General features: G+C 36.8%; 1 protein-coding gene across 4 annotated transcripts in view; it reads right to left on the reverse strand.

The window, feature by feature from the left end:
- LOC311592594 (phospholipid-transporting ATPase ABCA3-like) overlaps positions 1 to 25,485 on the reverse strand; it is a 99,634-nt gene that overhangs the window by 24,041 nt on the left and 50,108 nt on the right. For all 4 annotated transcript variants that reach the window (XM_084773201.1, XM_084773198.1, XM_084773200.1 and 1 more), the window contains 10 exons: positions 24,548 to 24,703; positions 23,988 to 24,198; positions 22,075 to 22,225; positions 15,403 to 15,501; positions 13,707 to 13,878; positions 12,366 to 12,663; positions 6,139 to 6,385; positions 5,793 to 5,997; positions 958 to 1,177; positions 329 to 493 (listed from right to left, as the gene is read on the reverse strand). In XM_084773201.1, coding sequence (XP_084629327.1) covers positions 329 to 493; positions 958 to 1,177; positions 5,793 to 5,997; positions 6,139 to 6,385; positions 12,366 to 12,663; positions 13,707 to 13,878; positions 15,403 to 15,501; positions 22,075 to 22,225; positions 23,988 to 24,198; positions 24,548 to 24,703 — 1,924 coding nt within the window. The remainder of the gene's footprint in view (positions 1 to 328; positions 494 to 957; positions 1,178 to 5,792; positions 5,998 to 6,138; positions 6,386 to 12,365; positions 12,664 to 13,706; positions 13,879 to 15,402; positions 15,502 to 22,074; positions 22,226 to 23,987; positions 24,199 to 24,547; positions 24,704 to 25,485) is intronic.

Here is a 25,485-nt window from a genome sequence, read left to right on the forward strand (position 1 = left end):
GTTTTCAATATTCTTTATTCTGTATTCTTAATAGTGTAACTATAATGTGATGTGGAGAGGTATTTTCTAGTCTGCCAATTTGGTGTTCTAATTGCCTCTTCTTCAATATGTATACACGCCCTTAAATTAAAAAAAAAAAAAAACAACCCAAAACCTTTCTGCAAGTATTTCTTTGAATAGGTTTAATGTGCTTCCAATTTGCTTCTCAACTCATTCTACCCAACTGGAAGAAAACCAGGCTTTTCTTACTTGGCATAATCTTAGTAAAGTGTAGAAAATGGAAAGGAATATTGTTTACTTATGGGCCTGATGAGTTCCTCATACTCACAGGGCTCACTGCAGTCCATGTAAATGCTTCTGAATTCCCTACTACACAGTCTTTTCACTTCATAGTCATCAAAATACTTGCTGATACTCATTGCCAAGTTGTAACTAGGAATCATCATTAAAACTGTACTTATGAGTTTATGAATGAGTTTAGGAAAGTCATCACCTGTAATTTAAAAATTAGTAGATTAGCTTCAATTATAAGAAAAGTAGTAAACCTCTTCATAAAAACAAACTTCCCCAAATGGTTAAGCCATTCTCAGACAACTATCAAACTATCAGACAATGCTTGAGAAAGCACCACTGGTTGCTACATGTACCCACCTAAATAGCTTATGGGAAAATAACAGCATTAATCTCACAATTGAAGAGTAGCTTTGGTAACAGTGACTTCCTAGAATCTTTTTTCCTTCCTTTTTATTCTTGGTTCTACTTTTTATCTTTCCTCCTTCTTCTCATCCACCTCTAACTTCCACATACTCACTCAATAAATATTTGCTGATTTACAAAATCACAGGTTTTCGGATTATTAGAAAGTATTCATCAGTTAATTTTTAATTCTCATGTTATTTTATCCCCATTTATTTCATGTATTTCCCAGAGAAAGGAAAAATTGCATGGTGTTCTTACCGTAAAATTGCAATATAGTGTAAATGATGATACTTAACATCATTGAAAAGTAGTTAAAGAGCATGGTTTTCATGTAGGCAATAGTGGTACTACTGAACAGGAAGCTTCCAAGATATGTGAGAGGAACAACACACCACCCATACAGCATAAAAATCATTATTGTGTCCAGAAAGTTGAAGCGCACAATAAATGCATCCACTTGGCAGAATCTGAATATGCCCTGGGAAATAGAGTTTAGAGGTCAAATCAAGGAGGCAGATACTGTGCAATAAGTTAAGACAAATCACTTAGAAAAGAGGTGCTGCTCTTTCTACTAGGCCATAATTATTAGGCACCAATTTTGGTCATTTTTAAAGCTCTAGAGTCCAAGCCTTGAATGAACAATTTCCTCAACTGAGAACATTACAATGAACACACTAACTTTCTCTTTCTGTTTTTCTCCTCTTTGAAACAGTCCCGTCTTCCCCCAGCCATGATCAAAGACAAAGTAATTATATTTGTATTAAGCCAAACAGAATTTTCTTTAGAGGGAAAAAGACCTAAGATATAGGCCATTTTTTTAGGATTTTCCTTGTGGTTGCTTTGCTCAGAGTGCCTCCTGGTGGCTATCCTGAACTTCAGAGCTTCTTTTCAATCATTCTGAATTACAATTGAGAAATGAACTGAAGGACACATAAATTTAGAGTGATATAGGTTTAGAAATAGTTATTAGTGCTACTAAATTTCTAAAAATCCTCATACTAGCTTGTAATTTCAAATCTTTAAAGGTAAACGGTTATACCTTCTGATCAGTGACATGATTATTTAGCAAGATCACTAATTCATGGAAGGAAAGACTAAATTAAAATGTGCCCTATTAGAATTCTTGTGCAGTTCTTGGAAATGTTTTCTATTCACGTACTAGTGTCTAAAGGAAGCACATGAAAGGAATTAGTGATCATAGATTAAAGAATCTAATGGCCATAACTGTGTTTGGATCCTCCCCTAGCAACAAAGAGGACTGTATCGTCAGGAAGAAACTATGGAGCAACCTGGAGGCACCCTTGTTCAAAGTCTTACAAGTGTGGGAAAAGCCCCAATTAGAACTAGTTTCAAAGTTCATCTAAATTTACCCAGATAAGTGAAGCAATAAAATGCAAGATAGTAAGTAATGTCTTCGAGAACCAACTCTTTTTTTGAAATTCTGAAAGTTAATGAACAACTCTGTTGTTACACAAGATTTGAGTCAACATAGTAAAATTATGAAATTAAAAAATAATCTAAAGTATATGAAATTAGAATTTTATTGAAATAAGTTGCTTTGAACGTTTATGTGAAAACAAAAGATATTCACATCAAAGAGGACATTCTGCCAAAGAAGATTAATAGAGGGAGTGGGGAGTCCCAGTGCATAAAATAATTAAATGTATTTTCAAATACCACAATTAAGAGAGACTGTTATAAGCAGCACATGGCAGAGGTGCCAGACTTCTTGCTTTTATGCACAAGACTATGGGTTCAGCCTCTACTACCATCATAAAGTGGTCCATTATGTACACACCAACAATAGAATTATACAATAAAAATATACTTAAATGCATATTTTTATTCATTATAGTACTAATCAGTACTATAATGATTTTATCAAAGGCCTTTTCTGCATCTATTGAGATGAACATGTGATTTTTCATCTTTAAGTCCATTAACATGGTTTATTTTATGTGCTGATTTGCATACGTTGAGCCATCTCTGTGTTTCAGGGATAAAGGCAACTTGGTCATGGTATACAATCTTTTTTATGTATGTCTGTATTCAGGCTGCAAATATTTTGTGTATTTTGACTCTATGTTCATCAGAGATACTGGCTTGTAGTTTTCTTTTTTTGTTGTGTCTTTATATAGTTTAGTAGTAGAGTGACACTGGCTTCATAGAAGGAGTTTGCGAGTGCTTCTCTTTCTTTCTTTCTTCTTCAGCTTCTGTTGTTTAATAGTTTAGGAAAGATTGGCTGTAGACATTCTCAGAAAGTCTGGTAGAATTCTGCTATCACTCCACATGGGCCTGGACTTTTTGTAGTTGGAAAGCTTTTTATTATTATTTTAGCCTTCTCACTTGTTATGTGCATGTTCAGGTTGTTGTTTACAGTTCAATATTGGTGGTTTGGCTGAATCTAGAAATTTATGCATTTCTTTTAGGTCTTCCAGCCTAATGGAGTACAGACTTTTAAAGTATTCTCTTATAATGCTCTGAATTTTTTGGTGTCTGGCATAATGTTTCCCTGTTCATTCCCATTATGTGGGTGCTCTCTCTTTCCCTCCCTTCCTGTCTCCCTCCCTCCCTCTCAGAGAGTTGAACCAAAGGCATGCCATCTTGTTTATTTTCTCAAAGAAGCAGCTCTTCTATTTATGAATTCTTTGTATTATTTCTATTTCATTGATTTCTGCTCTGATTTTTATTATTATTTGCTACTAACTAGGTTTGGATTTGTTTTGTCCTTATTTTTTAATGTTGAGTTGCATCAATAAAAAAAGCACTTTCTGAATAGGACTCCACTTGCCTTGGAATATTGGCAAATGAGACTTAATAAAACTAAAAGGCATTTACACAGCTGAAGAAACATTCAGGTGAAGAGGAATCCCAGAGAGTGGGAGAGAATCTTTGTCAGTTAAGCATCCAGCAAAGGATTAATATCAAGAACACATAAATAGCTCAAAAAACAAAACAAAACAAAAGAAAACAAAAACCCAACCCAACTCAACCATCAAAACACAGAAAAACAATAGCAACAACGATAAAAAGAAAAAAAAATCCTTCAAAACAATTAAAAAGTGGCTAAGAAACATCTCAAAGAATTTTCATCATCCCTAGTAATTAGGGAAATGCAAATCAAAACGACTTTGAGATTTCATCTTCAGTCAGAATGGCAAAGATCAATGGAACAACTGGCAGCAAATATTGGAGAGGGATACAGGAAAAGGAAATCCTCATTCGCTATTGGTGGGATTGCAATCTGATTGATAAATCAATTTGCAAAATACTTAAAAATTAAAGAAATAAATCTACCTATGGCCCAGCTATAGCAATGCTCAAAGGGCTTGATATCCTAGTGCACAGGTACTTGCTTACCCACGTTCAATACTGTTCTATTCACAGCATCCAGGAAATGGAAACAACCTATATGCCCCACATCTCCTGAATATATAATGAAAATGTGTTACATATATACTATAAAATACTATACCAGTATAAGGAAAAAGGAAATTTACAGGTTAAATTGATGGAACTAGAAAATATTATATTGTATGAAGTGATCCAGACATAGAAAGACAAAGATTACATGTTCTCTCTCATCTGAGGATCCTAGCTCCAAATACTAACATGTGAATATATAACTTGGAATAACTACAGAAACCAGAAAAATAAAATGGGACAATTGTGCAGTGTAGGGTGGAATAGAAGGGAAAAGCAGGTTACATGTGATCTAAATGGTTAAATGGGAAAATAAGGGCCTCTAATTAGAAAAGAGGAGGAGGACAAATATAGAAGGGGTGAGATAAAAGTAAGGATGTCTTGTTAATATGTAAATACATACATGTGTAAATAAAACATTTCCCATCTGGACTAACAATGTTCCCTCATTCAGCCATAAACCATCTATAAAAGTACATAACACCAGGCATGAAAGGCCCCTTGTGAGTTGTTGGTCAGGGCTGCCAAGAGAGTACTGAAACATTATAAAGCACATTGCTATTGCTCTATATATGGAAGTTGAATTTTTATTCCTGAAGACATCATGCACTTGAGGTATAGGCCCTTGAAAGGGAACTGACCCCAGTGCCGCCTCCCTGTGGACTAGCTTTATCATACCAGAAGGTATCGTGTGAGCTGCCAGAGGTGGGAAGTAACCAACAGTCCTACCTAGTTCTCACAGAACCACAACAAGGCTAGACAAGCATGCGTAATGTGACGGTAAACAACAGCTCCCTGATTGCACTCAGCAAGAAGGAGATCATACCTCACACTGGGAACCTAGCCAGCTACCCAGGGTTAGTGAAGTCATGGATCATGGAGGAGAACTTACATACTAACAGACAGTGTATGTTCTTTTTTTTTTTTCTTCACTTTTCAACTCTGTGTTTTTATTGTTTTGCGATTGTGGCCCTTGGCTAAACACCCCACATTTCACTTGTGATGACTGTGATTCTGGTTTCAACACTCAAGATGTCACATCTTGAGTTTGTGCTCCTGGGCATGACCCTAGGGGTTTTACTTCTTGTGGCTGTATTCCAGGGGTCAATTCAGCAGAGTTACTGTCTTCTAAATGAAACCTGGGTTTGAATGTCGCTGATTTTATATTACTGACCTTTGACCTTAAGGCTGGGTCACCGGTGTATCTTCTTATGTACATATTCTCTAGATCACTTTCTCAGTGTTTCAAAATGAGTATCACGTCAAAGCTAGTTCTGCTTTGGCAATTAGCCATGCTGAACACAGAGTGTAAGTGTGGAAGATGAACGGTAACAGCTCAGTCCATCTTACCGAGGGCCACACTAGGACTGAGTAGGCATTGTCCTAGCTGTAATTAACTTGTCAGTGCAAGTTTAAAGATTTTACAGTAGATTTTGGCTAGGGCATAGTAGTGAGCAAATACATGACAGCAAATTCAAGGGAGGTTTTTCAAAGAAAATGATTCTCCTCAGTGAAAGAATCTGAGGCAGTACATTTCCTTGCTGAGGGTCTACAGTAAAGCTCTGGCATGGTAAGCCAATGCTGTTTCAAATTACATAACTTTCATTTTAGGATATCATCATTCTTGCAGAAATTAGTATAGACCACATGCACTTGCAGCTGATACTCACCAGGAGTACACAGCAGGGAATGAGGAAGAAGATGAGGTCACACAACAAAGCCGAGAGCCAGTAAGTAAGCACACAGACTCCACTCAGAAACTGGATGTGCTTGGCTTGACTGATTCTCTCAGTCACTGTCTGAAGACTAAAGGTCCCAACCACCACAGAAATGCCAAAAGCCAAACACTGTACTATTTGTAATCCATTTAAAGGCCTACAGAAGAAGAAATAAAATATTAAATACACTATGAAATATAGGTAGGAAATATTGACATTGACCATTTTTCAAACGTATATGGCCAAACAGCAAAGGTATGTTAAGACTCAATTGCAGAAAAAGGAAAATCATACATACACCATGTTTGAACCAAAATGAGGGTGAGGTTGAGGTTTATTGAAGACAGTAATGGAAGCATTAGGGCCAGAAAGTGTCTTAAAAAGAACGTTGTCTAGTACTGCCAGGGATGTTGCAGATGAGTGGTATGCCTCATTATTGAAGAAAGCAGTGAGTAGTGTTTTGTTTTTCTCAATCTTAATAGACAGTGCAATAATGCAGAAGCTACGACACTTTTTATTTTCCAATATGTAATCATTAATATCACCTAGAATGAAAAAGAAAATCTCAGTGAGCCAACATGTAGCATATTACATAGAACCTATATTAAAAAGGAAGGGATTTGAAATGTTGTTGGAGCCGGGCAGTGGTGGTGCATGCCTTTAATCCCAGCACTAGGGAGGCAGAGGCAGGTGGATCGTTGTGAGTTCAAGGCCAGCCTGGTCTACAAAGAGAGGCCAGGGCAGCCAAGGATACACAGAGAAACCCTGTCTCAAACAACAACAATAACAACAACAATGAAAAGTTGTGGGTTTTTGTTTTCTAAATTATGACAATGACAATGGATGCTTTTCTTCAAGATTTTTACTCCATCATTAATCTTACAATAATCTCACTGTACAATTCATAGACAAATCATATATTAAGAATAAATTATTGGAGCTGGAGAGATGGCTTGGTGGTTAAGAATAATGTCTGCTCTTCCAGAGGTCTTGACGTGGCTCAAAACCATCTATACTGAGATCTGATGCCCTCTTCTGGCACACAGGTGTACATGCGGATAGAGCACTCATACATAAAATAAATAAATCTTTTAAAAAATAATATATTATATTTTGAGATGGGCTCTAACTATACCTGGATGTCCTGGAGCCAGTCTCAAACTCACAGAGATCCACCTGCCTCTCCCAAGTGCAGGGATTAAAGGTGTGCAACACTATGTCTGATTTAAGAATATATTTTCTATAACAAGCATGATCTGTTATTTTTAAGAGTTGCTTTAGCTATTTCTTTTCATTTGAATTTCTGTACAAATTTTAGAAGTAGCCTATAACTTTCTGCAAAGTATCCAAGAGAATAGCACTGAATATATATTTGGGGAAAACTGTTATGGGAAGTCTTCTCTGTCTTCTATAGTTAATGAATTTTTAATTTTGAGATTGTAATTTAATGACAATGTTCCCCCTCCTTTTCCTTTCCTCCTTCCAAACTCTCCCATATACCCTGCCCCACTCTCCTTAAAATTCTTGGCCTCTTTCTAAATTAATTGTTATCACATGCATATATGTAGAGGTATGAACATATATTCCTAAATATAATCTACTTAGTCCATATACTATTACTTATGCCTATGTTTTCCGGGCTGACCATTAGCACTGGACAAACTGTTGGTGTGCTCTTCCCTGGAGAGGACCACATCTCCCACTCTGAGCTCTACTCAGCTGCCTGTGGCTCTCTGTGTAAGCGCTGAGGCTTTGTGGGCTTTCCCTCATCCACTTTGGCGTATTCATTGGTGTCAGCCTTGTTCAGGTCATGTTTGGGCAATCGTGTTGGTAAGGCTCTATGAGTTTATGAACTTCTGATGTTTCTAGGACACATAATATCCCAGCAAACTCTCTGTCCCTCTGGGTCTTGCAATCTTCCCATCTTGTCCTCTACAATGCTCTCCAAGCCTTATGTGTGGGAGTGTTTTGTAGAAACATCCATTAGGACTCGGCTCCACAACTCTGAAGTTTGATTGGTTGTGGTTTTCTGTAGTGCTCCCCATCTGTTACAAAGAAAAAGTTTCCTTGATGAGGGGTGAAGACTGCACTTAACTGTGGATATAAGGACAAGTGTTTATAGGTTACTGTGAATGGGAGTGTGTCCAGGACCTCATTATCTGTATGTTTGTGGTTGGCATATAGAAAAATTATTGATTTGTGCAAGTTCATTCTGCATCCTGAACATTGCTGAATGTGTTTTTCATTTCTAGAAGTTTTCTAGTAGAATTTTGGGGCTCTGTAATATATAGTATCATCTCATATGTAAATAGTGACAGTTTGACTTCTTCTTTGCCTATTTCTCATCTGGGGCTGACAGTTTCTCCCTCCAAGAAGGACCAAAGACCACTTCTTTGAGTTGTTGGCCAGGGCTGTCCAAGAGACTCCTATTGCTGTCACCTTTTGTTATGCCCTAGACGTAGAAGGCAAGTCCCTATTGCTAAAGATACATGCACTTTATAAGCATGGCCAGAGAACCTTGAGCTGGAACTGACCCGTATGCCTTCTCTCTAAGGACTACCTTTCATGGGACTAGAAGGGACCAGACAAGCTTCCAAAGGAGGAAGGCAACCAACAGTCCTACCCAGCTGTGCTTCCTGAGCCATATCAATGACCAGCATGGCACAATAGCTCTAAGGGTACAGTGGTGGCGTTCATGTCTTTAGGTAATAAGCAGTTTTATAAGTGAATGGACTAAAGATCTGCTCTACAAATGGTGCTGAACACTTGCATAACTGCTCAGTGCTAGTGATGCCATGGTTATTAGAGTACAATCTACAACCATTATTAACAAAACCAACATAACCCCAAACAACAACCTATAAACACTTGTCCTTATACCCACAGTTAAGTGCAGTCTTCACCCCTCATCAAGGAAACTTTTTCTTTGTAACAGATGGGGAGCACTACAGAAAACCACAACCAATCAAACTGCAGAGTTGTGGAGCTGAGTCCTAATGGATGTTTCTACAAAACACTCCCACACATAAGGCTTGGAGAACACTGTAGAGGACAAGATGGGAAGACTGTAAGACCCAGAGGGACAGAGAGTTTGCTGGGACATTATGTGTCCTAGAAACATCAGAAGCTCATAAACTCATAGAGCCTCACCAACACGATTGCCCAAACATGACCTGAACAAGGCTGACACCAATGAATACGCCAAAGTGGATAAGGGAAAGCCCACAAAGCCTCAGCACTTACATAGAGAGCCACAGGCAGCTGAGTAGAGCTCAGAGTGGGAGATGTGGTCCTCTCCAGGGAAGAGCACACCAACAGTTTGTCCAGTGCTAATGGTCAGCCCAGAAAACATAGGCATAAGTAATAGTATATGGACTAAGTAGATTATATTTAGGAATATATATTCATACCTCTACATATATGCATGTGATAACAATTAATTTAGAAAGAGGCCAAGAATTTTAAGGACAGTGGGGGCAGGGTACTTGAGAGAGTTTGGAAAAAGAAAAGAAAGGGTGAATTACTGTAAATCCTTAAAAAAAAAAAAAGACACGACGGAAATGTATTGTTTGATATAGCTCAGATATTCTGGTTCCAAAATGAGAAATCTACTTTGGTTGCCCTGCCTTCATTGCTAATCAAGGTCCTAACTTTACCTACCTTATTCTTGGTGGTGGATCTACTTCTTATTATGGGTGATGACTTTATGTACTTGGTCCTATATTGTAGCCTTAACCCAGGTGTAACAGCAGACAGCTTTATCTGCTAGGCTTCAAACCTCTCTGCCTGTGTGGCCATGAGAGCTCTATAACCATCAGAACCACTTTTGTCATTCATTTCTTTTCTTGATATAAATAAATAATTGAAGCTGGAATTATTGTATTGCATACTATCAGCCCAGTAGCCATTCCTTGATGCCATATTTTCAGACAAGAGGTTGCACTATAAGTCACATAACCATGTATTTTAAATAAATTGTCAGAACATATTGAGGAGCTCTATAGAACATCTTTTCAATTTTTTTGCAGAATGGATAAGATGAGAATTATGTTTTTAATCTATCTTTTTTTTTTGCTTAACTTTTCATTCTTCAATTAGCCTGGTTCCTTTTACATTTTACTATAGATGGCAAGGACAAACTAAACATAATTTTAACACTTCATTGAAATATCTCTTTGGTTAAATATCTTCATTACTTAACATTCTACTCTACACAAAGTAGCAGGGTACAATTCAGTCAAGTTATTTGCTTCAAGTTATTTGTTTTTATTTTTTAGAATATATTTTACTTTTAAATATTCTCTCTGTGTGTGTGGTTGTTGTTGTTTTGCTTTTTTGCCTGCATGACTGTCTATGCTCCTCTTGTGGGGTTGTTTTTATTGTTTTGCTTTTTTCCTGCATACTGCATATGTTCCTCTCGCACACATGGTGCCTGCAGAGGCTTGAAGAAGGCATTGGATATCCTGGAACTGAAATTACATTTGGCTGAGAGCGACCTTGTGCATATTGGGAACCTAACCTAGGTCATCTAAAGAGCAGCCAGTGCTATTAACGACAGGACCTATTTGCCTCTTTATAGTAAGGGCCACTCTTCCTTTAGTTTTCAGTAACATGCCCTTCATTACCATTTGATATCTAACCAGAACATCCTTAATGCTCATATTTCAACCAATATTATTTTCTGATAATCTAATCCAAAGATAAGTGTTTTTCTTTAAAGCTTTCTCCTATACTCATTCATACTCAACAGAATCACCCTCAGTACCTCCTAAAAGTCTTTTAAAAAACTAGAATTCTTTCTAACATACATCTTCAAACTATACAAGCTTCTTGTTACCTTGTTTCAGAGCTAATTCCATACTCTTGGGTATATTCTATAACAATACCCACTTACTGGTAACAAAATATATCTTTATTTTCTAAGGCCTCCATAAGAACTCCCACAGATTGGATGATTAAAGCAACCATTTATTTTTTCAGTCTGAAGCCTAGAAGCCTGAGGTAAGGGATGGGAGGAGTTTGGTTCCATTTGACATCTTTACCTTACATTTTGGGTAGCAGTTTTGTCTGTGTCTTCACATAGTTTTTCTGTTCTGTGTGTGTGTTTACATCCACCTTTCTCTTCTTTACTAATTTGAAATTATTTATGTGTGATTATATATGTATGTGCCAGGTGCATGTGGGTGCCCCAGTGGGCAGAAGAGGGCATCTGATCCCCAAAAGCTGGAGTTACAGCCTGGAGTGGGTGTTAGACAAAAACTTGGGTCCTCTGTAAGAGCATCAAGAGCTCTTATCAGCTGAGCTATCTTCCCATCTCTCACTTTGCCACAGTCACAGAATTGGGTCCTATGTGAATGACCTTATTTCAAATTTAATTACCATTTCAAAACCTTACCTACAAATATAGTCAACAAGATATTCGTAGTTGGAATTTTAACATTGTGAAAGGCACAAATCAGTCTATAACTCCTTTCCTTTTTATGCTGAAAAGTGGACATTTATGATGTATAGTATAGCAATTTGTATACACTAGATACTCTGTATTTTTTGTTTTCCTTAAGAATGTTTCTCTTCATTTGTTTACTAACTTGTATGGCTCAACTGTGTACATGTTCTGCATAGTGTATATATACTGATTTCTCTGTTAGACTTAATAAATAATTCTTGCAATTGTTTTTTATGCCTGACTCCTACTGATTAACCCTGTGTCTGCTGCCCTTTTTGATAGCTTCAAGGCTATTGGTAAGTTTTGTTGAGTTCTATTGAGCCAGTGAGAATGGGTAAAGGGAGAAACCCTAAGCTATAGTGCTATAGGCCTTATTTTTATTTAGTCATTGTCTTCGAATAGGCCCACTTTAGTTTGTTCTGTGCTTTTGGTTAATGCTCGACTTTAAAAATATTGTTTACTCAAAGTTCAAATTCATCCTAGGCTATGTCTTGTAATTTGCAACAGAGCAAATATATTGAAGAAGATAGCAAGCTCATTGTTTTTAGAATTAATAAAGATAACACAGAGAATACATTTAGTTATGGTCCTTGCCAAGGGTACATGTTGAACAAATCAAAACAATTATCTACACAATCTTTAAGAAAAATCGTATGAAGTAAATTAATTCTTTAGCCACTGGTTTATAGAATGACTAATGTAAGAAAGGACAGCCTTCATACAGAGGAATCAACAACCCACCCGTGAGAGCTGGGCAAGACAACAGTAGCCTTTCAGTGAGAACAAAATTCCTAATGCTAAACTGCACAGCAGCACCATATTTTCATCTTTCCCATGCCCATGAAGGATGATGCAATTAGCAGAGACACATACTGCCAAAAAGGGCTCCACTAACTACTAACTTCTGGACAGTTGTCTCCAAGTGTATATTTTGCATTTTGATTTAGCTGCCTCTGTGATACTGGCAACATATAGGATGGGAAAGAAATGAGTAGCCAAATAGCATAATTATATCCATTGCAAATGACAAATGGGTCTTTCTAGAGCACTAGTCTCTTCTTTTTGTAAACCAATCTTACCTTTTATTTTTTGTAAGTTTTGATCCTTTGACTTTAGAAAAATCTTCAGGTTTTTTATGAAATTCAGAGTCAAATCAGAATTCTCTGAAATTGAGTAAGGAACAATGGTTCTACCATAGTGACTTAAATTCAATTCCCTTTCAGGAATATTATTATCATCTAAATTCAGAGATAATAAAAGATATGTAGTGGCAACAAAAACTACTATTATCTGTAGCAACATCAGCTTCCAATTGCGGCAAATGAACAGTGCTCTTTTTATAAACATGGAATAAAATTGCTGACGGTAAAGTGGAAACTATAAAGAGAAAGAAAAATAGTATTTTGATGATTAGAGATTCAAGTAGAATACTCATGATGAAATCCATTCATCACGCTTTAAAATTTAAGATGCAAAATATGCACATAAAGTATAATATAAATGAATAATCCTAGTAAAACCCAAGCAAATAGTTTATTTGTGCACTATTAATTTAAATAAAGTATTAAGACTTGTCTTCTAACTACAGTAAAACTTGTAAGATCATATTTTTGTGGGGTAAAGGGCAGTACTAAGGTCAAACTTCTACACATACTAGGCAAGTGCTTTATCACTGAGTTATACTCATAATCCCAAGATGTTATTTATTAACATGTTAAGAGTTTTTGATTAAAAATGAAAATTGGGCCAGGTGTGGTGGTTCATGCCTCTAATCCCAGTACTTGTGAGGCAAAAGTGGGTCTCTTAGTTTGAGGACAGCCTGGTTTACACAATAAGCTCTAGGCCATCCAAAATTACACAGTGAGACCCTGTTAAAAAACAAACAAACAAAACACCACAAAGTTGGAAATTTTATTTGTGTCTTTATTTTGCATATACTTTTTCTCCCTCATTTTGAACACTCTTCATAAAATGATTTTATTTGCCCAGGCACACAAACTGGGTTCCAGAGAGAAAATGCCCTTACTCTGATCAGTATCTTCCAAACATGGCAGTTGTAATGATTTGGTATTGTTAAAACTGAACAAAGGGAGAATTTCTAGTGAGAGCTTTAGAAAAGGGATTCGGAGAAATAATCATGGTGAGAACATCAGCTGGGATTGCATAGCAAGTCCATAGAATAGTCAATTTCTAGCTGGAAAAAGTGGAGGCATCTACTTTAGACACTAAAGTAGGAAAAGTTTAGACACTAAAATATGTGATATTAAAACAAATGCTACCAACTTGACAGTGAGAGGAGGCATGGAAGGAGCTGGTGAGAGAAAACTTGGTAGGGGCTAGAAAGATGAAAGATAAGGAGAAAGTGATATAATTTTATTTTAAATAAAATATACAAACATTAAAAAATATAATATGCTTACCCCAGTGTTAAATTTAATGGTAGCAATTTCACCCACATAGGGCAACTGAGATGAATAATAATTTTGGGGGATATTCACATTATGATGTTGATTTGGTCTCATCTTTCTATATGCCATGTAAAAAGGTTTGCCAGCCTCAGTAGTCCTTTGGGTAGATGCCAGCTTATTGACCCTAAACATACAGAGATACACAAAAAGCACAAAATATTTCCTTTCAATCATAGCTTTATATTACTTTGCACCAAGAATATGAAACAAGTCAATAAAATAATATAGACTATTGACATTGCCTTGGGTTGCCTTCCAGAACTTGGAAGTATGCCCTATAGCTAAAGATACCACACAACTTGAACACAGGATTTGGAAAACAGAGCTGGAACTGACTTGGAAATCTCCTCCCAAGGACTAGCTCTCACAGTAATAGGAAGAGCTGTGCAAGTTGCCAAGGGAGAAAGGATTCACTAGTCCTACCCAGCTGTAAAAGCCTACAAAGCACAAAGATCAGCGCAAAGATGTCCTCAAGGGTCCAACAGTGGCATTTATATGTCGGGGTCAACCAAGAACTTTCCAATTGGACTTAAGGTCTGTTCAATTGGTGGGAAATCATGCCTAGTGCCGAAAGCCTAGTCAATTACTTGAGGAGAACTCACTACAGCCATTTTCCCAAACCAGTATAATTCCCAATTGCATTCTATATACCCACTCTTTTTTTTTTTAAATGATTTTCATACTCTTGAAAAACCAAAGAATTTATTTTATAACATTTTGTTAAGGCAGAAGTAAATATACATATATCATTAGAATTATTTTGTCTGCTTAGATTCACCTCATTAATGAAAAAATGGTATATTTGTTACATTATATACCCATTCTTATAACACAGATAACTGTAGCTCTCAACCTTCATCAATGAAGTTTTCCCCCCAGCAGATAAAGACCATTACAGACATATAGAGTTGGTTAAAATGCAGAGCGTAAACTGACTGTGGGATGGCCAACCCCAGTTGACACAACTACAACACAACTGCTACATCTAAGGTTCAGGGAATGCACAGAAGATGGGGTGGAAAACTGTAAAAGACAGAGGGTCAGATATCTGCTGTGAGACAGTGTCTTCTATATATGACAGGGAGTGGTAGCCATGAAACCTTAACATTTATGGCTCCCTAAACAAGTCCTGTATAATGCCTATACCAGTTGACAGTCTTTCACAAAGCCCACTCTTAGATAAAGTGCTACATTTAATCAATGGCTGCTAAGAGGGAGAATCAGTCTTCTCCAGGGATGAGGCCTGATAGATTATCCAATCCTGAGTAGTCATCTCTAATACTAAGTGGACTCAGTAGGATGTATTTATATATATATATGTTCACAGATATATATTACTTGTGTAACAATTAATGAAAGGGGATATGGAAGGAGTTTAGGGAGAGACAATGTGGTTGAAAATGATGTAAGTAATGTACTCACTCATGAAATTCAGAAAAAAAAAAGTAAAAAAAAGAAAAGACGTGCATTAAGGCTGAAGTTCAACATCTTTACATCTCAGCTGAATATTCATGGAAATATATTACTATGAAATAGCATATCTGCAAACTTAATGACACTTTATTTCAGCTGCAAAAGAATGAGATTTGTTTTTAAATTAACATAAGAGTTTTGGGGTAGAAAGTTTTTTCAGGTGATTATAACTCACTTAAGGAAAACCTCTTCCATTGTAGTGATTGATGCTCCAAAGTTGGCAATGCCCAGTGCTTTCTGTTTTAATTCTAATTCAGTAAACAAAGCTTCAAATCTACAAAGGAGAATGAAGAAGAAAGAGTTGATGGTGGGTCTAGTTAAATGATATATTTTTGTTCATTTTATTTTTCAGTAAATGATTAAAAATTGTAAGCACTTCAATGTTCTCCATTGAGTGTTTTTAACTGTATTCTTTCCTATTATTTTTTTCCCTTTTTAAAATTCTTAGGACTGGGAATGGAGCTCAATGGAAAAGTGCTTTCCTAGCATGCACAAGGCTTTAGCATTGCAAACAAAGAAATCCTTTTTTATTTACTTAGTTTTTTCTTACAGTATTTTTGATCATATTTTTTTCTTCTTCAACTCTTCCTAGATCCTCCCACCTGCCCACATACCCAATTTCACACTCTTTTTTACATAAATGTATATTTTTTAAAAGCAAAAAAAGAACCCCCTCCAAGAAAAAAATGCCAAGCCAAACAAGCAAGCAAATAAAACAGAAAACACACAAAAACATGGAGTCAGTCTTGTGTTGGCCAACTACTGAACATGGGGCTTGTCCTGAAGTGTAGTTGATATACTCAATGTAACATCATTGTAGAAAGCTGAGTTCCCTCTCCCAACAGCTACCAATTGCAAATAGCTTCTTGGTTAGGAGTAGGATTTTTGTGCCCATTTTATTTGGGATTTTGTCTGGCTTGAACTTGGGCAGGTCTTATGCATGCTGCCATAGTCTCTGTGAGTTCATATGTAAATCAGCCCTTTTGTGTATGTTTCCTTGGGATCATCCAACACCTCTGGTTCTTAAGATCTTTCCACTCCCTCTTCTGAATAGATCCCTGATCCTTGAGGGGAAGCTTTGGTGAAGACATCTCATTTAGGGTTGAGTACTTCAAGTCTCTCACTCTCTGTCTTGTCCAGTTGTGGCTCTGGGTTACTTACCATCTACTGCAAGAAGTTCTTCTGTTGAAGGCTGAGTGAGGCACTGATATATTGGTATAGCCCCCATATGTTTTTAGGAAGCATTTTTACTACTATTTTTACTTAGCAAAATAATAGTAGTAGGCTTCCCCTTGGGGCCTATGACCTATCTAGTCATATGTTTTTGGCCACTTCAGGAGTATCAGGTATTGGTTCCATTTCATACAACGGACCTTAAACCAATAAAAAAGTGGTTGGTCGCTCCTGTAACATTTGCACCACTATTGGAACATTGTCTCCCCTATCACATGGTAATTCCATTTAAATTTCTTTAATACACATGTAAATTTCAGGTGTCTGTGGTAGATGGTTTCCACAGAGGTTTTCTAAAGACTTTTAGTGTTGTTTTCCCTTTTCTATAATCCCTCTTTATTCTGTCTTCCCATGTCCTTCCCCATTTAATCCTATTCTGGTTTCCCCTTCATCCCTTTGCTATTCTATATTGTATTTCCACTTCCTTGAAAGATGCCCTCCTCTCCTCTGGCCCCTTACTAGCTACCTAGCTTCCATGGGTATTCTAAATAAAACCTACGTATCAAAAGCTTAAAAGTTAACATCCACTAATAAGAGCAAACATGCAATGCTTGTATTTCTGGGACTGAGTTATGTCTTTTGGGATGATTGTTTCTAACTCCACCCATTTACACAGAATTTCATAAGTTTATTAACAGCTGAATAATTCCATTGTGTAAACGTACCACATTTTTCACTATCTATTCATTAGCTGATGGACATCTAGGTTGTTCCCAATTTCTGGCTATTAAGAATAAAGTAGCAATGAACATAGATGAGCAAATGTCTCTGCAGTAATATGTAGAGTCCTTTGGTTATATGTCAAAGAGTGGCACAGTTGGATCTTGTGGTAGATCTATTTTCAGATTTTTGAGAATCCTCCACACTAATTTCCATAGTGGCTGTAGCCATTTTCACTCTTGCAAGCAATGGGTATGTGTTCCCCTTTCCCCATAACCGTGCTAGTATATGCAGTCATTTGGCTTATTCACATTGACCTTTCTGACTGTGGTGATGAAATTTCAAAGTAGTTCTAGTTTTCATTTCGCTATGGCTAAGAATTTTGAGCATTTCTATTTGTGTTTCATCTTTTGAGAACTCTGTTTAGTTCTATACCTTATTTTTAATAGCCATAATCAGGACTATTTTGCTATTGTTTTGTATATACTAGATAGTGACTGGTATATATATATAACCATTCTATAGGCTTCCTCTGATGGTGTCATTTGCTGTACAGATGCCCTTTAGCTTCACAAAGTTCCATTTATTAATTGTTGTTCTTACTGCCTACACCACTGGGGTTTCTGATCAGAAAGCCCTTTCCTGTGTTGATGAATTAAAATGTATTCTGCATTTTTTTCTGCCAGATTCAGGATGTCTTGTTTTGAGGGCTCTGATCCATGTGGAGTAGGGTTTTGTTCAGGGTTTTAGATATGGATTCATTTTCATTCTTTTACATGCATCTATCCACTTTGACCAGAATCATTTGTTGAAGATGTTATCTTTTCTCCAGTATGTATTTCTGCTGCTTTGCAAGGCATCAGATGTCCATAGGTTTGAGGCATTATGCCAATATCTTCAGTTCTATTCCATTAGTCAATTTGTCTGTTTTTATGTCAATGTCATGCTGTTTTTAATTATTACAGCTATATAGTACAACTGAAAATTGGAGTGTTGATACTTGAATTAATCAAGATTATGTTAGCTAATCTGTTTTTTTTTTGTGTTTCCATATGAAGTTTAAGATTATTTTTCAGCTTTTATGAATAATATTGATATGTTTTTTTCTGGAGATTGCTTTTAGTAGAATGGCCATTTTCACATTTATTAATTCTACTGGTCCATGAGAATGAGAGATCTTTCCATCTTTTAGTGTCTTCTTCAATTCCTTTCTTTAGTTTCTTAAAGTTTTTTTTTTTTATTATACAAACCTATATCACTTGCTTGAAGTTATTCTAATATATCTTTTAAAGCGATTGTGCTATTTCCCTTATTTCTTTTTCAGCCTCTCATTTGCATAAAGAATGGCTACTGGCTTTTGTATATTAATTTTATATCCTGATACTTAGCTTAAATTATTTATCAGCTGTAGAAATTTATCATCTGCAAATTAGGATACTTTGATTGCTTCCCTTCTTATTTCTATTTTTTCTATCAGTTCTTTATTGTTCTATCTAAGTCTTTAAGTCTTATATTCAATAGATGGAAAAGAGGAGATATTCTGGTCTTGTTCCTGAGTTTAGTGGATATGCTTTGGGTTTTTCTCCATTTGGGTTAATATTGGTTGTGAACTTGCTGTAAGTTTTCATTTGTTGAGGTCTGTTCCTCATGTTCCTATTTGCTCTTTTATCACATACTTTTATCATGTTGAATTTTGCCATAGGTATTTTCAGCTTCTGAAAAAATGATCATGTACTTTTTGCCTTTCAGTCTGTTTATATGTTGGGTTACTTTTATTGATTTACCTATCTTGAACCATCCCTGAGTCTCTGAGGATGGAAGTTACTTGACATTGGTTGATCTTTCTAGTTCATTCTAGGATTATTTTTGCAATTATTTTGTTGAAGAATTTTGCATCTATGTTCATAAGGGAAATGTCTGTAATTATTTTTCTTTGTTAGGTTTTTATGTGGTTTGGGTATCTATTAGGATAACTGTGGCCTTGGCAACAAATTGGGCAATGTTCCTTCTGTTTCTATTTTGTGAAATAATTTGAGGAGTTTTGGCATTAATTCTTCTTTGAAAGTCTAGTAGAATCCTGCTCTATAACCATCTGATCCTGAGCTTTTTTGGTTGCGAGACTTAATTATTTATTTTAATATTTTAAATGTGTCTCTCATTCAATACATCCCAACTGCACTTTCCCTCCCTCCACTCCTCCCAACCGCACCTTCTTGCAGATCCATTCCACCTGTTTCTCTTTGAAAAAAGTATCATCGTGTGTGTGTGTGTGTGTGTGTGTGTGTGTGTGTGTGTGTGTGTATGTGTGTGTGCTTTTAACATGACATATAAGGAAAATGTGCAATATTTGTCTTTTAGGGACTGTCTAGGTTTTCTGACTCAGCATGATTTTTTCTGGAGCTCTTCCCGTTTACCTGAAAATTTCAGATTTTTTTTTTAACAGCTAAATAACATTACATTGTGAAATTGTGCTATATTTTAATTATCCATTCATCAGTTTCCAATTCTGGCTATTATGAATACAGCAGCAATGAACATAAACAAGCAAGTTTAGTAGAATGGAGAGACCTTTGAGTATATGCCTAAGAGTGGTACAGCTGGATCCGGAGGTAGATCCAGTCACAACTTTCTAAAGAACTACCACAATGATTTCCACAGTGCCTGTATAAGTTGGCATTTGCACCAGCAATAGATGAGTGCTCCCTTTCCTCCCATTCCTGACAGGATTTGTTTTATTGATCTTGTCCATATTGACTGGTGTAAGATGAAATCTCAAAGTAGTTTTAATTTATATTTCCTTGGTGGCTAAAGATGCTGGACACTTCTCTCTCTATATATATATCTTAGATACTAACTATCTTTTGGGCTAACTCCACTCTCTGTCTGCAGCTCTCCTTGGCATATGTCACATGGTTCTGGCATCTCCAACATATTGGGTTGTTCAATGCAATCCAGGCGTCACTTTCATAGCATCAGACAATGGCCTCTATGGACTCCATGTAGGACTCTCCTGCCACATACAGGGCATCAGTGGTTTTCCTTAACCATGGAGGAAGATCTTACAACCCCTTTACTGCTATATCCTGCATGGCTCTAAAGCCAGAACCACATGGCCAATGCTGCCAAGTTCTGTTGCCTGCTTGGGCTAGAACTTGGACCTTCCTTGAATTACATTTGCATAGACTTTGATTTCTTGTTGCTTTTTACTATTGTATATTTAATTCCTTAGGCCTTTTCACAAGCTGCAGGATTAGGTAGGTGTGGTTTCAGTCTGAGGTACCACTCCATTTATTCCATTTTTCCTCATTGCTTCCAGCATAAACCAAGGCTGAACATTAAATTTTCTGGTAATATTTTCTCCTCAAACTGTATATTTTGTAATTTCCATTGCCCTGCTTGTTCTTTTTCATTGTAGATAGGTACAAGAGTGGTAACTAATAATCATATAACAGAGTCAATATTAGGCAGTTATGAAATTTCCTCTGCCAATGAAATTAGTACCAAATGCTTCAATTTAGCCTCAGCATATTCCCAGGACAAGGGTAGAAAGAAGCCACATTCTTTGCAAAAATATCACAAGACTGCCTCTAACCCAATTGTTATTACTGTTTCCCTTTGAAGCCCTTTGGGCTGGAGCTGGGCCTCCCTAGTCCACATTGCTCTCAGCACTACTGTCTTCCAGTTTCTTACTAGTATGGCCCGCTATGGCCCAATTACTGTGCAAACTGCTTTTCTGGTTCACAGTACCAATTTTTCCACATTCCTCACACACACACATATGTATATATACACACACACATATAAACATATATATACATATATACACATATATACATACACACATACATAGATACACTATATAGTGCATACACATATATTATACATACACACAATATATATATAGTATATAACACAAACACACAGTATGATGAGGCCTGTTACAACTATAGTTTATGTCTTGGTACCAACTTCTGTATTATCTGCTTTCCTGTTGCTATGAAGAAATACATGGCCAAAGCAGCTTTTAGAAGAAACCGTCTATTGGAGGTTTGCTTGTAGTTTTAGAAGATGAGTCCATGATCACCACAGTAGGGAACACGGTAGCAGGCACGTGAGCAGGGTGCTAGAGCTGAGAGCTTATATTTGATTCACAAGCAGGAGGGAGGGAGGAATAGGGAGAAATGGAGAGAGGGAGGGAATGAGGAAGGGAAAGAGGGACAGAGAGGGAGAGAGAGGGAGAGAGAGGGAGAGAGAACTAGGAATGGCAAGGGCTTTTGAAACCTTAAAGCGTATTCCCAGGGACAAACCCTTCCAAACAGTTCTACAAACTTGGGATGAAGTGTTCAAATACATGAGTTTATGGGGGTCATTATTAATCACAGATGGATATCTGAGCTGCAGTAACTTTGGCAGGAACACAAATCTTGTACAGTCCCTGAACATGAATAATGGACACACTTAGTATCCATTTCTCTTAGCTGGGATGGAAATTACACTGAAATATCTTGGTGTCTCCCTTCAATAATTTATTTGGATAGGTCAGACAGATGTATTGTAGCTTCTCTAAGAATTGCCACTCAATCTGTGTTTTACTCTTACCATCTTAATATTTCTCTTGGCCCCACTTCTCTTCATCTGTTTGTATACTGAAAACACAGCGCCATTCCTGCCCATCACTAACATTAAAAAGCTATGACCATTAGGTTGGAAAACTTGAAAGATAAAGGATCAAATAAGCCTTGAGTGAACTTGAAATTACTAGGCAATCCTCTGTTTAGTAACAGAAATACTGAGCTTTGAGCTTCCTAAGTCTACTTTGCAAATGGAAGCTATAAAAAGAAACTTGGTTTACTTACTACAAATGCATTACTCACTAAAGTTACTAAGCATAGAAAATGAAAACATGTTTCTGGTAACCTCCAAATAAACCATCTAGAATTATGGCAATCCATACCTCGATACATATGTCTTGGGTAGGATAAATGATAATTCATTTCCCATATCATTTTCCAACATAGCACCTGGAACATGATGCTGAATGATTGCAAAGATATTGTCAATATCACAATATGGTTCCTTCTCCAGGACTATGTGATATCCAGCACCTGAAATAAACCAGATGAACAGCTGAAGAATCTTTCTACGTCTTTTTAAAATACCCTTAAGACCAATTTTGCTCTTCATGGCTCAGGTTATCTACTCCCATGAGGAAGAAGATATGGTATACCATAAGACTTTTAGTAATGAAAAAGCTTTCAAATGCCATTATAAGATTCTCAATAAATATGAGCTACTTTTAGAATTTCAATACAGTCCCTAGTGAACTATAATTATTTAGAGTATATAACCAAAACATAGCTGATATACAAAGCAAGGGCCCCATTACTGGGCTACTTATTTTTGAAATAGAAATCTTACTAATAATTTATTCACTGTTGTTATACATTATGCACCACATACTAATCTAAGCCCCAAGGATACACTAGTGAATACTACAGATAAAAATGTATTTTCTGTGGGGTGTTTCAATCTGTAAGGTAATCATAAACTTTGAAAAATGAAATTGGTATCAAAATTGACATTAGATTATTTAAAATATATATCTGGGGTTGCAGGCAACTTAAGGGATGGCTCAGCAGTTACCATCATTTGTTGCTCTTGCAGAGGACCTAGGTTTAGTTCTTCACACACATATGGTGGTTCACATCCACCCATAATGAGCTCCAGGGAATCCAATGCCCTGACCTCTGTCAGTACCAGGGATGCATGTGGTCACATACACACATGCAGGCAAATACACCTTTACACACAAAATAAAATAATCTAATTATATGTATGAGAACATGATAACAATATAATATTTAAAATTCTAAAAAGATTATGTTCTATGAAGTGGGGCTACTGTTTTGAATCTAACACATAAGGGACAGAACATGGTAACCAGTACAAAGGAGATGAGCAACTGAGTCGAGTGGACTCAAATCCTGAGTAAATGTATGTTAGTTAACCTTTAATTATTTCTACTTATTTTTCTATACTCTAATTTTAGAATCCTACTACCACGTATTACATTACATGGCCTCTAATTAAAATTTCTGCTATAATTTTAACCCACAATAATTCACTGCTTAAGATACCAATTTTATCACTTATTACAGATAGATATAATTATCAAAGAATTGTTTTATTTTACCTACATAACCTAATTTTATGCATATGAGCATTTTGCCCACATGTATGTCTATGTACCACATGCACGCCTAGTTCCTGTGGAAGCTACTAGAGGGCAAATGATTCCTTAGAACTGGAATTACAGATGATTATGAGCTACCATGTAGTGATGCAAATTGAACGTAGGTCCTCTGTAAGAGTACCATATGTTCCTAACAACCAAGCCACGTCTCCAGCCTTCACTTATCTGACTCACTTATTCTGCATTACATTTTTATCGCCGGTCACATTTCAGATTCGTCTGGATGGGAATTTGACACTGGCTGGTAACAAAGAAACTAAAGTAAGGGACACCTCATTCCTCTTCTCTGAATGAATGAATGAATGAATGAATGAACGAACAAGTCAGTCATTTCAATCAACCAAATAATCATCTGGATGCAGAATTATATTCTAGAGACAAAGACTGTCAGTAAGTACAAACTGGGGCAGCCACTTTGTTTAAGAATGCAAAGAACCATGATTAAAACACGTATGAAAATCTCAGAACTAAAAAAAATTAAAATTATAATAATTGAAGCCAAAATTGTAGAATAGAGAAACTTTTGGGCATATCACCAAAATATAATAAAGATAATGTTAGAAGAATATTATTAAGTTATCAGTATCCTAGGAATTGATCAAATGGACCGAGACCATATATTTGTTTCAGGAATACTGAAGTGCCACAGCAGTGCAAGGTCCCCCTGACCATGATGGCAATGCGGTCACCCAGGATGTCAGCTTCATCCATGTAGTGGGTTGTTAGTAAAATGGTCCGATTGTGTTTATAATGCTGAAGTATATCCCAGGTGGTCCTTCTTGACATTGGGTCCATGCCAGATGTTGGTTCGTCAAGTATCACCACCTAAGAGCCAGAAGAACAATTCTATAATCACTGATAATTAATACTAGGCTGGCTACTCATGGGCTTATTTACCGTTTGAAAGGAGAACACTGGAGGTAAGGCACAGAATGACAAAGTAGATGTGAACCTAAGAAAATAGTAATAGCCCCAAACATTATTTTACACCAGATGTGATAAAAATGCAAATGACTCTCTTCTGTTTACACTGTCACGTTCCTTTCAGATTCATATCAATGTGCAGGTTTTAGAGAGCTGAGTTTTCCAGACAGCGGGCAGAACTCATACGGAACCCCTGCCTCACCTCCCATTCTGTGTCCACACTGTTGCCCTTTCTTTGCTGTTTGAATACCTTGGAGTCCCCTATAAGTGCTATAATGATGGAGAGTTTACGCCTCACTCCTCCACTCACTGAGCTTGATAATGTATGGTAATTTTCTTGCAGATTAAACATAGACAGCATGCGCTCAATTTCCACACAGTTTATGTTTTGAGGTATTCCTTTTACCTGGAAAGAGAAGCCAGAATTTATATTATGCATTCAATTTTATTGTCAGAGAGAATCAAGGACCATTAGACATTATACATATGCAAAAGTGTACTGCAGATGTAGCCCGAGAGACATGTTACATCAATAAAAGTGTCTTCTTTCTTGTATATTTTCCCTTACATGTAAGAGATAGTTAAACAATTCAGAGACAAGTGATATAAGTTGGTAGCAGAGTATGTGCAAGGCTCTGGATTTAATCACCAGAACTTTGTTTTCTTTTATACTTAGACTTTATAAAGATATCTGTGGCCCATTAACAAGCAGATGAAAAACCCACATACGTGGAAATATATACACTGGGAAAGTAAAGTCAGCAGCTGAACTGAAGGGTTCCAGGATCTGGAGTGTCACTGAGACAATGTGCATTGACCACTTACACATCCTTTAGCATGAGCTCCGAGCAGTCCAAAGCTTGGAAGAGAGCTCCCTAATCCAGACTGACAGTCAAGAGAAACTTTTCAGTTTGATTTGAATGGAAAAGAAAACCAGAGAGCCAAGGGACCAAGTGTTTTTCTATTTCTTTTGCACACTAATCATGGAATTCTCCTGGTGAGGACAGTGGCAGGAATAAATAAGAAATCTGCCGGAGCCAAACTCTTGAGAGGGGAACTTTCCCAGAGCTCTCTAGCACTGTGGGCTCCAGAGGGAAGGCTCACACCCTACTCTTTGTCTGTCTGCAGGCTAGATGTAGCATAGCCATGGAAGGTGATAATTCTTCTGAACAAATGAGGAAAGAATCT

Source organism: Acomys minous, assembly GCF_964271855.1.
Source record: "Acomys minous genome assembly, chromosome: 2".
Taxonomy (NCBI): Eukaryota; Metazoa; Chordata; class Mammalia; order Rodentia; family Muridae; genus Acomys; species Acomys minous.